At 44.6% G+C, this 16699-nt stretch overlaps 1 protein-coding gene across 6 annotated transcripts in view; it reads left to right on the top strand.

Annotated features, from left to right (window-relative positions):
- Positions 1 to 16699, top strand: part of LOC141059510 (uncharacterized) — a 207887-nt gene that overhangs the window by 121942 nt on the left and 69246 nt on the right. For all 6 annotated transcript variants that reach the window (XM_073555678.1, XM_073555673.1, XM_073555677.1 and 3 more), the window contains one exon: positions 15744 to 15910. In XM_073555678.1, the coding sequence (XP_073411779.1) occupies positions 15744 to 15910 (167 nt within the window). The remainder of the gene's footprint in view (positions 1 to 15743; positions 15911 to 16699) is intronic.

Below are 16699 nucleotides of genomic sequence, written 5' to 3'. Positions count from 1 at the left end.
CATGCTGACTCTGTTTAATCACTTCATTCTTATCTAGGTACTGACATACATGTTGTTTAATAATTTGTTCAAAGATCTTTCCTGGTATAGAAGTCAGACTCACCGGCCTATAGTTGCCTGGGTCCACCTTCTTCTTTGAAGATAGGAATAACATTTGCTCTTCTCCAGTCTTCTGGCACTTCTCCTGTTCTCCAAGAATTTTCAAAGATTATGGAGAGGGGTTCAAAAATTTCTTCTGCTATCTCCTTCAGTACTCTGGGGTGTAATTCATCTGGACCTGGAGACTTGAATTCATTTAGGTTAGCTAAGTGTTTCCTCACTATCTTTCTGTTTATAGATATCCTGGATTCTTCTATTCCCTTAATAGGACAGTGAAGAACAGCTGATGTTACATTTCCTTTCTGAGAGAAAACAGATGCAAAATAGGAATTTAAAAGTTCAGCCTTCTCAACATCCTGTCTTACCATTTCATCATTTTCATCCTGTAAAAATCCTATAGCATCTTTGACTTTTCTTTTACTTTTGACATATCCCCAAAATCCTTTATTATTGCTTTTGACATCTCTTGCAAGCCTCAATTCATTTTCAGCTTTAGATAATCTGATTTGTCCCCTGCAGGTTCTGCAAACAGCATTATATTCTTCTTTAGATATGCTTCCCTCTTTCCATTTTATAAACATTTTTTTCTTCCATTTTAGCATGTGCTTAAGTTCTGTGTTCATCCATCCTGGTTTCCTTAAATGCTTCCTATTCTTCCCTCTTTTCGAAATTGTTAACAACTTTGCTTTGAGAATTTCATTTTTCAAGATTTCCCATCCTTCCTGGACATTTTTGTCTTTAAGGATATCCAGCCATTGGATCCCTCCAATTCTCTTTCTGAATCCCTTAAAATCTGCCTTTCTGAAATCTAACCTTGATGTCTGAGTCTTCACAGGTCTTCCGCCTCTAGTTATCCAAAATTCTAAAATAGCATGGTCGCTACCTCCTAGGGTCCCAGCCACTTTTACCTCCTCAACCATTTCCTCCCTGTTTATAAGGATTAGATCCAAGGTAGCAGTTCCCCTTGTTTTCTTCCCTACCTTTTGGAAGATAAAGTTGTCAGCAAGAGAGGATAAGAATTTCCCACGCAGCAATGGCATAAAGTGAGACTAGGGACTTTTTTTTTTTTAAGTGGCGGAGGAATACAGTGCGGAAGGATACCTACCTTCCGTCATTGGATTCCTGCAGCCCGTAGAGAACGGCAGCATCATCTGATGCTGCAGTTCTCTACCCAAGATCGTCGTGGGACACACTCGTGGACTGCTTCGGATCGTGGGTGAGTATTTTTGTGGCTTGTTATGTTAATATTTATTCCGTAAAAGACAATGGCTTCGGGGAACAATGTGACAAGTATTGGTAAGTATGTTACTCTATGTTATATGTACTGTATGTCTATGTATGTATTGTATGAATGTATTGTATGTATGTAGCATGTAGTATGTATGTAGTATGTATGTAGCATGCATGTAGCATGCAGTATGTATGTAGCATGCATGTAGTATATATGTAGTATGTATGTAGCATGTAGCATGTATGTAGTATGTATGTGGTATGTATGTAGCATGTAGTATGTATGTAGCATGCATGTAGTATGTATGTAGCATGTAGTATGTATGTAGTATGTATGTGGTATGTATGTGGTATGTAGTATGTATGTAGCATGCATGTAGTATGCATGTAGCATGTAGTATGTATGTAGCATGCAGTATGTATGTGGCATGCATGTAGTATATATGTAGTATGTATGTAGCATGTAGTATGTATGTAGCATGCATGTAGTATATATGTGGTATGTATGTAGTATGTATGTAGCATGTAGTATGTATGTAGTATGTATGTAGTATATATGTGGTATGTATGTAGTATGTATGTAGTATGTATGTGGTATGTATGTAGCATGTAGTATGTATGTAGCATGCATGTAGCTAGCATGTAGTATGTATGTAGCATGCATGTAGCATGCATGTAGTATGTATGTAGCATGCATGTAGTATGTATGTAGTATGTATGTAGTATGTATGTAGCATGCATGTAGTATGTATGTAGTATGTATGTAGTATATATGTAGTATGTATGTAGCATGTAGCATGCATGTAGTATGTATGTGGTATGTATGTAGCATGTAGTATGTATGTGGTATGTATGTAGCATGTAGTATGTATGTAGCATGCATGTAGTATGCATGTAGTATGTATGTAGTATGTATGTAGTATGTATGTAGCATGCATGTAGTATGTATGTAGTATGTATGTAGCATGCATGTAGTATGTATGTAGTATGTATGTAGTATGTATGTAGCATGCAGTATGTATGTATCATGTATGTAGCATGTATGTAGTATGTATGTAGTATATATGTAGTATGTATGTAGCATGTAGTATGTATGTAGCATGTAGTATGTATGTAGCATGCAGTATGTATGTAGCATGCATGTAGTATATATGTAGTATGTATGTAGCATGTAGTATGTATGTAGCATGCATGTAGTATGTATGTAGTATGTATGTAGTATTTTTTTTTTTTTTTTTAGCATTCAACACATTAGCCGGATGATGGGACTACTACTGTCCCATCATTGGCTAATGTGTCAATCACTGTCATGGTAGCAGGCATCGCCAGATGGGACTTGTTGTCCCATCGGACGATGCTTGCACAGACCCCCGGACATCAGCACAGCCCCCCGGCAGGCCGGCACAGCCCCCCGGCAGGCCGGTACAGACCCCCACAGGGTGCACAGACCACCGGCAGGCCGGCACAGCCCCCCGGCAGGCCGGTACAGACCCCCACAGGGTGCACAGACCACCGGCAGGCCGGCACAGCCCCCCGGCAGGCCGGTACAGACCCCCACAGGGTGCACAGACCACCGGCAGGCCGGCACAGCCCCCCGGCAGGCCGGTACAGACCCCAGGCAGTCCACACAGCCCCCCGGCAGGCCGGCAGAGACCCCCGGAAGGCCCGAAATGACGGCGCATCATGATGCGCACACACCGCGCATCATGATGACGTCAGGCTGTCAATCATTTTGAACTTCCGATTCCGATGCCGAATTCCGATATTGAAAAAATATCGGAAGTCGGTATCGGAATTCCGATACAGCAAGTATCGGCCGATACCCGATACTTGCGGTATCGGAATGCTCAACACTAGTCAGGATAGTTGAAATCTCCCATGACAACTATGTCATATTTTTTGGAGAACTTGGCCATTTGATGCATAAAGAGTTCATCCATATCTTCAGCTTGCACAGGCGGCCTGTAGTAAATGCCTACAATGGTGTCCTTTCCATTGTTCTGTCCTTGTATTCTTACCCAAACAGTTTCCACAGAACTCTTAGTCTCTGAAGCTTCAATCTCTGTGCAGATATACGCGTTTCTAACATACAATGCGGCACCTCCTCCTCGTTTATCAAGTCTGTTTCTTGCAAATAAGTTGTATCCTTCTAGTCTTGTATTCTAATCATGTGTATTGTCCCACCAAGTTTCAGTGATTCCAATGACATCATATTTCTTTTCCTGTGTTAGTAGTTCCAATTCGCCTTGCTTGTTGCCCATGCTTTGTGCATTAGTATAGAAACATTTTAGTTTGTGATTGGTTTCTCTTTCTCCAATATTTTTATTAATTAGATTCTTTTGTCTTTGTTCTTCCTTTCCACTTCTAATAGCAGAGTTCTCAATAGCATTTGTCAGGTGTATGGCTTTTTCTGGTCTTTTGCTTCCCTTCCCATGTTGTTCTAGTTTAAAGCTCTCCTTACAAATGTAGCAAGGCGACTTCCAAATACATGCTTTCCAGTCTTCGTAAGGTGCACCCCATCTCTAGCAAGTAGTCCATCATATAAGTAATTCACTCCGTGATCCAGAAATCCAAATCTTTGCTGATGGCACCATCGACATAGCCAGTTGTTCACCTGCAGAATCTTATTCCACCTCCTTTTTCCATGGCCATCCACTGTGAGGATGGAAGAGAAGACCACCTGCACTCCCAGTTCTTTCACTTTCTTGCCTAAGTCTTCAAAGTCTCTGCAGATGGTTTCCAGGTCATTTCTTGCGGTGTCATTTGTCCCCACATGTAGTAGCAGGAATGGGCAGTCATCTGTAGGTCTGAAGAGTCCTGATATCCTGTCAGACACATGTTTAATTTTTGCACCTGGAAGACAGCACATTTCTCTTGAAGTTATATATCCGGTCTGCAGATAGCGGCCTCTGTTCCTCTCAACAGGGAATCGCCCATGACCACCACTCTCCGTTTCTTCTTCACAACTTTTTTCTTTCTCCATCCAGGAGGACTCTGAAGGCGTACAAGGTTGCTGTTTGTTGGCAAAGTCTTATCCTGATGTATTTCTTCATCGTTTTCCTGCGTGAGAGCCTGGTACTGGTTCCTGAGCAGTATGGGTGCTGACTGCCTCCTGATCCTCTTGCTTCTCTGGGTCACATGTCTCCATTCCTCTGTTTCTTCAGGTGCACTTCGAATTTCTTCTCTTTCTGTAACATGAAGAGATAATTCTGCTCTGTCCAAGAACTCTTCACCTTCCTTAATGATCTTCAACGTAGCTAACCTCTCTTCGAGATTTTGCAACTTTTCCTCCAACAGGGACACAAGCTTGTATTTGTGGCATGTGAAGTTTGGCTTTTCCACTGGTAAGTCTGTGAACATGTAGCAAGAAATGCAGCTCACCAAATGGCTCCTGGCCTCTTCCATATTGAGATTTCTTAAAAATGATGAAAGATGAGCCAAAATTCAGCTGCAACGACCAAAACCCAGTGATCGTTGAGCTCGCGGAGACTCTTCACTTATCCCAGAAGGCACTGGGAATATGCAAATGAACTCCTCAAGACTCTTCCCCTGGTTTTCCGATTTCCTCTTTTCAGCTGCAACGGCCAAAACCCAGTGATCATTGAGCTCGTGGAGACTCTTCACTTATCCCAGAAGGCACTGGGAATATGCAAATGATCTCCTCAAGACTCTTCCCCTGGTTTTCCGATTTCCTCTTTTCAGCTGCAACGGCCAAAACCCAGTGATCGTTGAGCTCGCGGAGACTCTTCACTTATCCCAGAAGGCACTGGGAATATGCAAATGATCTCCTCTCTTCCCCTGGTGATTAGATAACAACTTGCATGCGGCAATTTCTGATATTTTGTAGGATTGCACTTGGAACAAAAATACGGTCCTGTCAGGGTAAAATACCAGGTGGTCAGCCAAAGAAAAGTCAGGCTAGCTAAGGTCAGAGCTAGAAGGAATACAGAGCAAGAAAAAACAGGGCTATAAGCAGGGTCGAGATCAGGATCAGAAAACCAGGAAAAACACCAGGGCACTGTTCAATCTTGGACAAGGCCTGTTAAGCTGTCAGTATGGTGATGGACAGCTCGGCCATCCAATCGGAGGCTGGGGTGTGCTGAGCTGTCAATGTTTGGAGTCACAGTCCAGCTGCCCAATCAGGACCGGGGCATGAGGGGTTTCCTCCATTTGTCTCCTGTTCGGTATGATTACCTGACTATTCAGCTGGTTTTCTGTCTCCAATTATTGCCAGTTGTAGCTTAGCTCAAGTAATGTGTGTTTGCTCTTTTGTTCTGATTTCTTGTATTCTGATCTTTGTTGCCCGACCTTGGGTTTTCCTTTGACCATCCATTTCCTTGCCCCTTTGTACTTATCCGCTACCTTCCTGGAATTCTGACTTCGGACCATGACCTGACTTCGCCACTTTCTTTCCCCTTAGTTCACGACTAGCTCTCTTGGTGTTTGACCCCCGGACGTCTTGACTACTCTGCCTCACGGCTTGTCTGTAAGTAGTGACTAGCATCACAGTCACAAAGATTAAGCAAAGAAATACTTTACGACTCCTGTCAGTATGCCAGAAGTGTGAGAAAGGTGCGGTAATGCTGCATTGGCCACATCAGGGTGTTGATTACACATGCTAAGCTGTTGGACAGCACATATACATTTTGCATAATTGCACTATTGACCTTATCATATCTTCTATGACCAGTGCCCCCTGCAGGATGAATCTGCAGGTGCCTAGCGACAAAGACAGACAACACTGAATCAGGTCTGAGCAAAGATGTGACAGTCTGTGGCTCCCCATGGTGCTCCTCTTAGATGTCGTTATAGACATTTTTTCAGTTAGAGATGGGTAGTTGAGATGATAACCTTCCCTTAAACTCTTAGGAACTAGCTGATTTTTCTTTTTTGCTCTTTCATGTTTGCTCTTTCTTGTTTTTCTGCTTCTCTTTCCATAACTTTGTTTATTTTTCAATCTATCTAGCTGTATGAAGGCTTATTTTTACAGGACTGGTTGCAATTTTGAATGACAGTGCTCATTTTACTGTATGATGTACTGAGAAAAAAATTCCAAGTGGGATGAAATTGTGAAAAATGCAATTAAATCATTGTTTTTTGGGTATTATTATTATAAAGTTGATAGTGCAATAAAAATACCACCATGATTTAGCAGATCAGCTATACCAAACTTCTATGGATTTTTAAAAATCGATTTTAGCATTTAAAAAATTCTGTATTTTTTAAAATGTTAAAAAAAATCTGTGTTGTCATTTTTTTTTAGACCTGTAACTTTTTTTACTTTTGCACCATTGTAGTTGTGGGAGGGTTTCTGCTATCGTTTTGATTGTTACAATTTTGGGGTACATATAACATATTGATCACTTTTAATTGCATTTTTCGGGAATTTGGTGGACTGATAAAACTGAGTTTTGAATTCTTCTTGTTTTTGGCATTCAACATGCGGAATGTTTTAAAAACTATTATATTTAGATAGACTGGATTTTTACAGATACTGCAATACCAATTATGTGTCATAGCTCAGTTTCGGGATTCAATGCAGTGACTTTTTGATGCATGATTGGTTTCTTCTCTGCTGAGCTACAGCCCTGTTTGTCTTTGCCCAAATGCTGATGGTTATTTTTAGCTTTGTTTTCCTTTCATGGTTGGCTTCTCTCCCGCTGTTTTCAATTTTCCCTTTTGGTTCTTTCCTACCACATTTTGTGATGGGTTTCATATGTTCATCTTTCACTGACCACACTTGCTGGATATACATTCCAGTGAATTGGTGTTTGGAGTTTCAGCTCTTCAGCTAGGGGTTTATATTGTCCTGTAAGCCTCAGTTGTTTTTCCTGCTGCAAACCTTTTCCTTTTCATCCACGTTTGGGGGTCTTGGAGGTTTCAATTATTATTTTTGTCTTCTGGTTCTCCTTATTTTTACCCTGTCTATCTTTTATGAACATGTTTTAGCTTCTCACCCTGGATTTTCATGTGTCCCTGCATGCTTCCCTCTACTTTTATTGGATTTGTGTTGAAACTTTCATTCTGGTACCTGGTTGCTGATAAATGGAGGTCTTTACTAAACTTAATGCAAACTTGTCAGCAGGATTTTGCTCAGTAAACTACAGACGCTATCAGGTTGGCACTGTTATACTGATTAAAATCATATCTTGGTATATTAAATCCATCTTGTGGTTGTTTAATCTGTATTTGTAATTTTCTGGTAATGAGATTTTCCTGCTTTGGGACGGGCTTGTGTGGGGGGCTTTATGTTGTGCTCTGCTTACATATTCATCTTTATTGCCTTATTAAATGTCACTGAGCCTTCAGTGACCTGCTCCCCATTTTACATACTGCGTATAATTTTGTGGGGTTACAAAAAAATTTACATTAATCAACATGGCGCTGGCGGCAGCGTCTGCACTGTAGCATGCTATATGTCTAATATGCATATAGTCATTTATGATTTAGTCATATAGTTGTCATGGTATGCCTAGGTTACTTTAGGCAGAAACCCCGGGACCCCTGCGATGTCCCTCAGACTAGGGGAACCCTGTCTGTCCCTCTACCCAGGGTTTACACTGAAGGTGTGCCTGCCTGAGCCTCCACCCTGTCCCTGTCTCCTGTCCAGCCCTAAGCTGAACCCACCACCCTCCACCCAGTGAGGGGACCAGACACCAGACCCCACCAATACGTATGGACAGGGGTAAAAGAAACACCACACAGTTAATACACAAGGGAATACAATAATGTGCAAGGGCAACCAAATATATATATATATATATATAACAGATTGGAGAAAGAACCACTGAGGGATATACTGCACCAGTTATCAGACGCTCCAACACCACCACTGCTGACCGGTATTGCTAGCACTAGGCTAAAGCTATAGTCGGCGACGCCCATAGTCAGGACGAACTATTTAAAGACCAAGGGCGTGGCCCATCCCTCAGCCAGCATGACAACCTGGTTAACCCTATCCCGACTGGAACAGAATACCCAACAGGGTATTACCGCTGTCTGCCAGACATCCTGGTGTGAACAGTGTCTGACATGACAGTACCCCGCCTTCTACGAGGGACCTCCGGAACCTCACCATGTCGAGGACCTGGCTTGTCCGGATGGCGACGATGGAACATAGTAACCAGTCGATCAGCATGAATGTCAGAGGCCGGCACCCATGTCCTCTCCTCAGGACCATAACCACGCCAGTGGACCAGGTACTGTAGAGTGTGACGCACAACCCTAGAGTCCACCACTTTGGACACCTCAAATTCCAACGCGCCATCCACCAAGACGGGAGGTGGTGGCCCGGGGGAACCATCCACCAAACTCACGACCTTCTTTAGCAATGCTTTGTGAAATACATTATGAATCTTATACACAGCCGGCAACTCCAAACGAAATGCCACGGGGTTGATCACTGCGGAGATTCTAAATGGGCCAATGAACCTGGGACCCAACTTAAGTGACGGTATCTTGAGCTTAATGTTCCTAGTAGATAACCACACCCAATCACCCACACACAGGTCCGGACCTGGCACACGTCTGCAGTCAGCCACCCGTTTGTACCTGGAACCCACCTTCAACAAGCGCTGCTTGACTTTCCTCCAAACAGACGACAATTGAGCTCCCAACTGGTCCTCCTCAGGGACGCCAACTGAGCACCACTGACGCAAGGTGCAAAATTGAGGATGTTGACCATACACACAAAAAAAAGGAGATTCCCCAGACGATTCCTGGCAATGGTTGTTTATTGCGAATTCTGCCAGAGGAAGAAACACTGACCACTCTTCCTGATTGTCGGAAATAAAGCAGCGCAAGTATTGCTCCAGGTTTTGGTTCATCCGCTCAGTCTGTCCATTCGACTGAGGGTGGAAAGCCGATGAATGAGATAATTTGATTCCAAGGCGAGAACAAAAAGCTCTCCAAAACTTTGCCACAAACTGCGTACCTCGATCAGACACAATGTCAGACGGGACACCATGAAGTCTGACCACCTCGCGAATAAATATCTGAGGAAGAGTCTTAGCATTGGGCAAAGACGGTAAAGCAACGAAATGTGACATTTTGGAGAACCTATCAACAATTACCAAAATGACCGAGTTCCCTGCCGAGGCGGGCAAGTCAGTAATAAAATCCATGGAAATCTCAGTCCATGGCTTACTGGGCACCCCGAGAGGCTGCAAGCTACCAGCGGGACGGGAACGAGGAGTCTTGGCCCGTGCGCACGTGGTACAGGCAGCCACATATGAGGCCACATCCTGCCGGATTTTAGGCCACCAAAAACGACGCAATACCAGTTCCAGAGTGCTCTTAACCCCTGGATGACCTGCCAGTACCGTGTCGTGATGTTCGCCCAACACTCTAGAGCGTAGATGTAGCGGCACAAAAGATTTATTAGCAGGCAACCCCGGCGGTACCACCTCCTGAGCCTCCGCAATCTCTGCCTCAATCTCTGTCGTGATGGCAGATACCACCCTTTTGGAGAATAGGCACCGGCTCTTCACATAACTCTCCACCAGGAAAACACCTGGATAAAGCGTCTGCCTTAACATTCTTCGACCCAGGTCGATAGGTAACAATGAAGTTGAACCGGGTGAAGAATAATGCCCAGCGAGACTGTCTGGAGGACAGGCGCTTAGCAGATTCTAAATAAAGCAAATTCTTATGGTCGGTTATCACAGTAATCTGATGAACAGCCCCCTCCAAAAAGTGTCGCCACTCCTCAAATGCCAATTTGATGGCCAATAGTTCCCTGTTGCCAATATCATAATTACGCTCCGCAGGCGACAGCTTCTTGGAGAAGAAGGCACACGGATGCAACTTGGCCCAAGAAGGGCCCTGAGACAGTACAGCCCCCACTCCAACCTCCGACGCATCCACCTCCACGACAAACGGTAAGGAGACATCGGGCTGCACCAGAATGGGCGCTGAGGCAAAACTATTCTTGAGGAATTCAAACGCCTGTACCGCAGGCTCAGACCAGTCAGAAAAGTCGGTACCCTTCTTAGTCATGTCAGTCAGTGGTTTGGCAATCATAGAGAAGTTCTTAATAAATTTCCTATAGTAATTGGAGAAGCCAAGAAATCGCTGAAGCGCCTTAAGATTATCAGGCCGATCCCAATGTAGTACCGCCTGCACCTTAGCGGTGTCCATCTTAAAACCTGAGGCGGAGATTATATAACCCAAGAACGGTAGCTCCTGTACGAAAAACACACATTTTTCAAGCTTGACATAGAGCCTGTTCTCTCTGAGCAACTTCAGAACCTGTCTAACATGCTCTATATGTGTATCATGGTCGCGAGAGAAAATGAGGATGTCGTCAAGATAAATTATAACGAACCTCCCCAACAACTGAGAGAAGACATCATTAATGAAGTGTTGAAAGACCGCCGGTGCCATAGTCAACCCAAACGGCATTACCAAACTCTCAAAGTGACCCTCAGGGGTATTGAACGCTGTCTTCCACTCATCCCCCTGACGGACTCTTATAAGATTGTACGCCCCCCTGAGGTCCAGTTTGGAGAACCACCTGGCACCAACCACTTGGTTGAATAAATCGGGTATAAGTGGCATAGGGTAAGGATCACGGACCGTAATCTGGTTGAGTTCTCTGAAATCCAGACACGGGCGTAAACCGCCATCCTTCTTTTTAACAAAGAAGAAGCCAGCAGCCAGAGGAGAAGAGGAAGGTCTAATATGACCCTTGCTCAGGCTATCCGCAATGTATTCCTTGAGAGCTAGCCTCTCGGGACCTGAGATATTAAACATTCTAGCTTTAGGTAACTTGGCCCCTGGTTTCAACCTAATAGCACAGTCATAGGGGCGATGCGGTGGTAGTTCCGAACAACCCTTCTCAGAAAATACATCCGCATAATCCAGCAACGGCTCCGGGATACTGGGGGTCAAAGCGGAAATACATGTAGCCAGGCACCTCTCCTGACACTCCCTGCTCCACTGAATTATGTCCTAGGTCTTCCAATCAATAACAGGGTTATGCATTGACAACCATGGAAAGCCCAGAACCATCTGAGCCGGTAAGTTACTAAGCACCTTACAAGTTACCCGCTCTGAGTGTAATACTCCGATGTGGAGTTTTATATCCAACACACACTCTGTGATCTCCCCTTGAGACAACGGGGAAGCATTGATGGTAACCACCCGGATGGGGTTCGGCAATTTCTCCACCGGAAATCCCGTTGTTTGCGCGAACCTCTCATCAATGAGATTGGCAGCTGAGCCACTATCAATAAATACTGTAATAGAGAGCATTTGCCCCCCAAGTACCACCCTAGCAGGGAGCATACACTGGGAAACCATGACGGAGGATACACAAAGGCTCAGACTAGACTCCTCCAAACCCTCTGAGCCTATCAGTTTTCCGCCGGCGCGCCCTTCTTAGGTACCAGGGGGCAAGCGTTAATAAAATGTCCTCCTTTGCCACAAAAAAAACAGAGCCCCTGCCTTCTGTGCCAAGGACGTTTAGGCTTGTTACTCGGTGACTGTGCTATACCAGCGATCTGCATGGGTTCCACGGATTCACCCGAGGCAACCTCACCGACCACTCCCCCACCTCCCGGAGGCAACGAAACCAGCGCCCCCTGACGGAGACGTCGGTCTATGCATACTACAAGTGCCATCGCAGCCTCCAGAGAGGCGGGAGTCTCATACATTAGGAGAGTCTGTTTAACCCTTCCAGAAACCCCATGCAAAAATTGACTTCTAAGCGCAGGGTCATTCCACTGCGTGTCCACTGCCCAGCGCCGGAATTCCGTGCAGTAATCCTCAGCTGGTCGATCACCCTGTAGCAGTGAGCGTATCTTAGACTCTGCTAAGTTTAATCTATCCGGATCGCCATAGATCAAACCCAGAGCAGAGAAAAAAAAATCTACAGATTCAAATGCCGGTGAGTCTGAAGGGAGTGAAAAGGCCCAGGCCTGTGGGTCACCACTCAGCAAAGAAATCACCAAGCCCACGCGTTGAGCCTCATTACCTGAGGAATGTGGACGCATACGGAAATACAATTTGCATGATTCACGAAACACCGTGAACTTACCACGATCACCAGCAAATCGTTCAGGAAGGGGAAACTTGGGCTCAGCTGCCCTGGCTGCAGCCTCAGCAGGTACTGCAGGAGCTGACAGGCCTTGTTGCTGGACCGCCCCCCTGAGTTCAGTGACCTGTATGGATAGAGCCTCCAGCTGCTTGGTTAGGGAAAGTATAGGATCCATAGTAAGTAACCCCTATATTCCCTATCTATACCTTTTTTTTTTTTTTTTTTTTCCTCTCACTTTATTATTTGGGCCGACTATAATGTCATGGTATGCCTAGGTTACTTTAGGCAGAAACCTCGGGACCCCTGTGATGTCCCTCAGACTAGGGGAACCCTGTCTGTCCCTCTACCCAGGGTTTACACTGAAGGTGTGCCTGCCTGAGCCTCCACCCTGTCCCTGTCTCCTGTCCAGCCCTAAGCTGAACCCACCACCCTCCACCCAGTGAGGGGACCAGACACCAGACCCCACCAATACGTATGGACATGGGTAAAAGAAACACCACACAGTTAATACACAAGGGAATACAATAATGTGCAAGGGCAACCAAATATATATACACTCACTGGCCACTTTATTAGGTACACCTGTCCAACTGTGTGTTAAGACTTAATTTCTAATCAGCCAATCACATGGCGGCAACTCAGTGCATTTAGGCATGTAGACATGGTCAAGACAATCTCCTGCAGTTCAAACCGAGCATCAGTATGGGGAAGAAAGGTGATTTGAGTGCCTTTGAACGTGGCATGATTGTTGGTGCCAGAAGGGCTGGTCTGAGAATTTCAGAAACTGCTGATCTACTGGGATTTTCACGCACAACCATCTCTAGGGTTTACAGAGAATGGTCCGAAAAAGAAAAAAAATCCAGGGAGCGGCAGTTCTGTGGCCGGAAATGCCATGTTGATGCCAGAGGTCAGAGGAGAATGGGCAGACTGGTTCGAGCTGATAGAAAGGCAACAGTGACTCAAATTGCCACCCGTTACAACCAAGGTGGCCAGAAGAGCATCTCTGAACGCACAGTGCGTCGAACTTTGAGGCAGATGGGCTACAGCAGCAGAAGACCACACTGGGTACCACTCCTCTCAGCTAAGAACAGGAAACTGAGGCTACAATTTGCACAAGCTCATCGAAATTGGACAGTAGAAGATTGGAAAAATGTTGCCTGGTCTGATGAGTCTCGATTTCTGCTGCGACATTCGGATGGTAGGGTCAGAATTTGGCGTAAACAACATGAAAGCATGGATCCATCCTGCCTTGTATCAACGGTTCAGGCTGGTGGTGGTGGTGTCATGGTGTGGGGAATTTTTTCTGGGCACTCTTTGGGCCCCTTGGTACCAATTGAGCATCGTTGCAACGCCACAGCCTACCTGAGTATTGTTGCTGACCATGTCCATCCCTTTATGACCACAATGTACCCAACATCTGATGGCTACTTTCAGCAGGATAATGCGCCATGTCCTAAAGCTCGAATCATCTCAGATTGGTTTCTTGAACATGACAATGAGTTTACTGTACTCAAATGGCCTCCTCAGTCACCAGATCTCAATCCAATAGAGCATCTTTGGGATGTGGTGGAACGGGAGATTCGCATCAGGGATGTGTAGCCGACAAATCTGCACCAACTGTGTGATGCCATCATGTCAATATGGTCCAAAATCTCTGAGGAATGCTTCCAGCACCTTGTTGAATCTCTGCCACGAAGAATTGAGGCAGTTCTGAAGGCAAAAGGGGGTCCAACCCCTTACTAGCATGGTGTACCTAATAAAGTGGCCAGTGAGTGTATATATAACAGATTGGAGAAAGAACCACTGAGGGATATACTGCACCAGTTATCAGACGCTCCAACACCACCCTTCTGACCGGTATTGCTAGCACTAGGCTAAAGCTATAGTCGGCGACGCCCATAGTCAGGACGAACTATTTAAAGACCAAGGGCGTGGCCCAGCCCTCAGCCAGCATGACAACCTGGTTAACCCTATCCCGACTGGAACAGAATACCCAACAGGGTATTACCGCTGTCTGCCGGACACCCTGGTGTGAACAGTGTCCGACATGACAATAGTATTGTGGGGGGGGAAATTATCTTCATCAAAATGACATCATTTTACTGGAGAAAAAAAATTGGGCTCAATCAAAATGGTGCTGGTGGCGACACCTAAGCCATTTTGATGGAACCCTTTCTTTTCTCTAGCAAAATAGTGCCAGCGGTGATGCTTGCGCAATAGCGTCTATCAGAATGCATTTTGATGAAGATAATTTTCTTTCCTGTGAAAGTATAATACTAAAGCATAAATGCATATATGCATATTAGGCTTGTATCATGCTACAGTGCAGGTGCTGCTGCCATTTTGATGAATGTACATTTTTTTTGTAACTCCACAATATAAGCCCCACCCACAGCCCCCCCACAGGCCACCCCAAAGAACCAGAATCTCATTAACTTAAATCTACAAATACAGATTAAGCAACAACCACAAGACGGATTTCATCAACCAAGGTATCATTTTTATCAGTATAACATCGCCAGCCTGACAGTGTCTGCAGTTTACTGAGTAGAATCCTGCAGACAAGTTCACTTTCAGTCTATAGCTGAGCTTTTGAGAAGTACTGAGATGGCAAAGATGGTGTTTGTATTGCTGGGGACTGGTGAGTATACTATTTATATACTTTTGTAAGTGATTGAGTTGAACAGCAGAGGTTTGTGGTGTCACCGATCACAGCTTTTAAAGGGAATCTGTCACCCCATATTTCGAGTATCAGCTGCTGGCACCGCCATCAGGGGCTTATCTACAGCATTCTGTAATGCTGTAGATAAACCCCCAATGTAACCTGAAAGAGAAGAAAGATGAATTATATTATACTCACTGGGGGGGGGGTCCGGTCTTGGTCCGATGGGTGTTGCGGTCCGACGCCTCCCATCTTCTAACGGTGACGTCCTCTTCTTCACGGCCTGCTATGGCTCCTGCGCAGGCACACTGCTCTGCCCTGCTCACCCATCAGACCAAAACCGAACCCGGACCGCCCCTGGGTGAGTATAATCTAACTCATTTTTCTTATCTTTCAGGTCACATTGGGGGCTTATCTACTGCATTATAGAAAGCTGTAGTTAAGACCCTGATGGTGGTGCCGGCAGCTGATACTCAAAAAATGGGGTTACAGATTCCCTTTCAGGCCAAATGCTAACTATGTTTTTCAGCCAGGATCTCACCTGTATGGAGCAGACACAGCTTCAGTACTCGCTCCGTTCAGCCGCACCCTAAGCCATAACCCATATATATGACAGAGCATGCAAAGGGATTAAACAGCTAATATTATTTGTTGTCATATATTTTATGTTTACCAGGAAAGCTAAAATTCTTCAATTTATTTTATTTTTTTTAGTGAGGAAACTTGTCAGCCAAGATGTTCTCCGATGATCGATATCTACCTTTCTTGCACCTGTAACTTTACTGCTGGCCATCTGAAAATTCCTCTTCAGTTTCGGAATATCAGCGTTAGACCAACTGACCCCAATACCTCTAATAAATATTTTAGTCTCTGCAATAACAGTAAGTTATTAAGTGAATTTGCTGAGTTACTTTAGCGACTTGATGAATCCACTTTAGTAGCAATCAAGAAAATAATTTACAATTGGTTCCACATAGGTGGGGCCATGTTTAAGAGATTTAAGGTCACATCTCTGATAACATATATTAAGAGACTCGGCACTCAACTTAAGGGATCAGATAATTTAATGTTGTCCACACTAGTAGTAACCAAAATGTTTCGGTCTTACATCAGTCCTTCATCAGTTACAGAATAAAGTAAGGACCAGCGGTGGATACAGCTTCTGTACATGCCACTGAGACACGGCGCACTTAACCCTATATTTGCACAGGTCTGACAACCCTTGCCCTACTTTTTCATATCACGGAATGTTTAATGATCTAGTGATCTTCAACCAAGATTATTGGTCCACCTGACCTAATAACCTTACTTTATTGTGTAACCGATGAATGTCTGATGTAAGACCGAAACATTTTGGTTACTACTAGTGTGGACAACATTAAATTATCTGATCACTTAAGTTGTGTGACAAGTCTCTTAATATATGTTAATGGTGTGGGAACCTACTCTGGCACCTACTAAAGCTGTGTACACGCTTATCTATTCAACACCTCTGGTAACAGCGCTGCACGTAGGGGAATATTTGCAGACATAAGTGCATCCAAATGTTAGATCAATTTGACATAAACTATCGCTATGCCATAAATGTCCAATGGGGGGCCATCCATTTCACCAAAGTTAAGAAAAGCTAAGGATAGGCACAGCTGTGCAGAAAGAGCCTACATGCATGC

The sequence above is a fragment of the Dendrobates tinctorius genome, unplaced genomic scaffold, assembly GCF_039654945.1.
Source record: "Dendrobates tinctorius isolate UK_male_01 unplaced genomic scaffold, ASM3965494v1 ptg000228l, whole genome shotgun sequence".
Lineage (NCBI taxonomy): Eukaryota > Metazoa > Chordata > Amphibia > Anura > Dendrobatidae > Dendrobates > Dendrobates tinctorius.
This window is presented reverse-complemented; position numbering and strand designations above follow the sequence as displayed.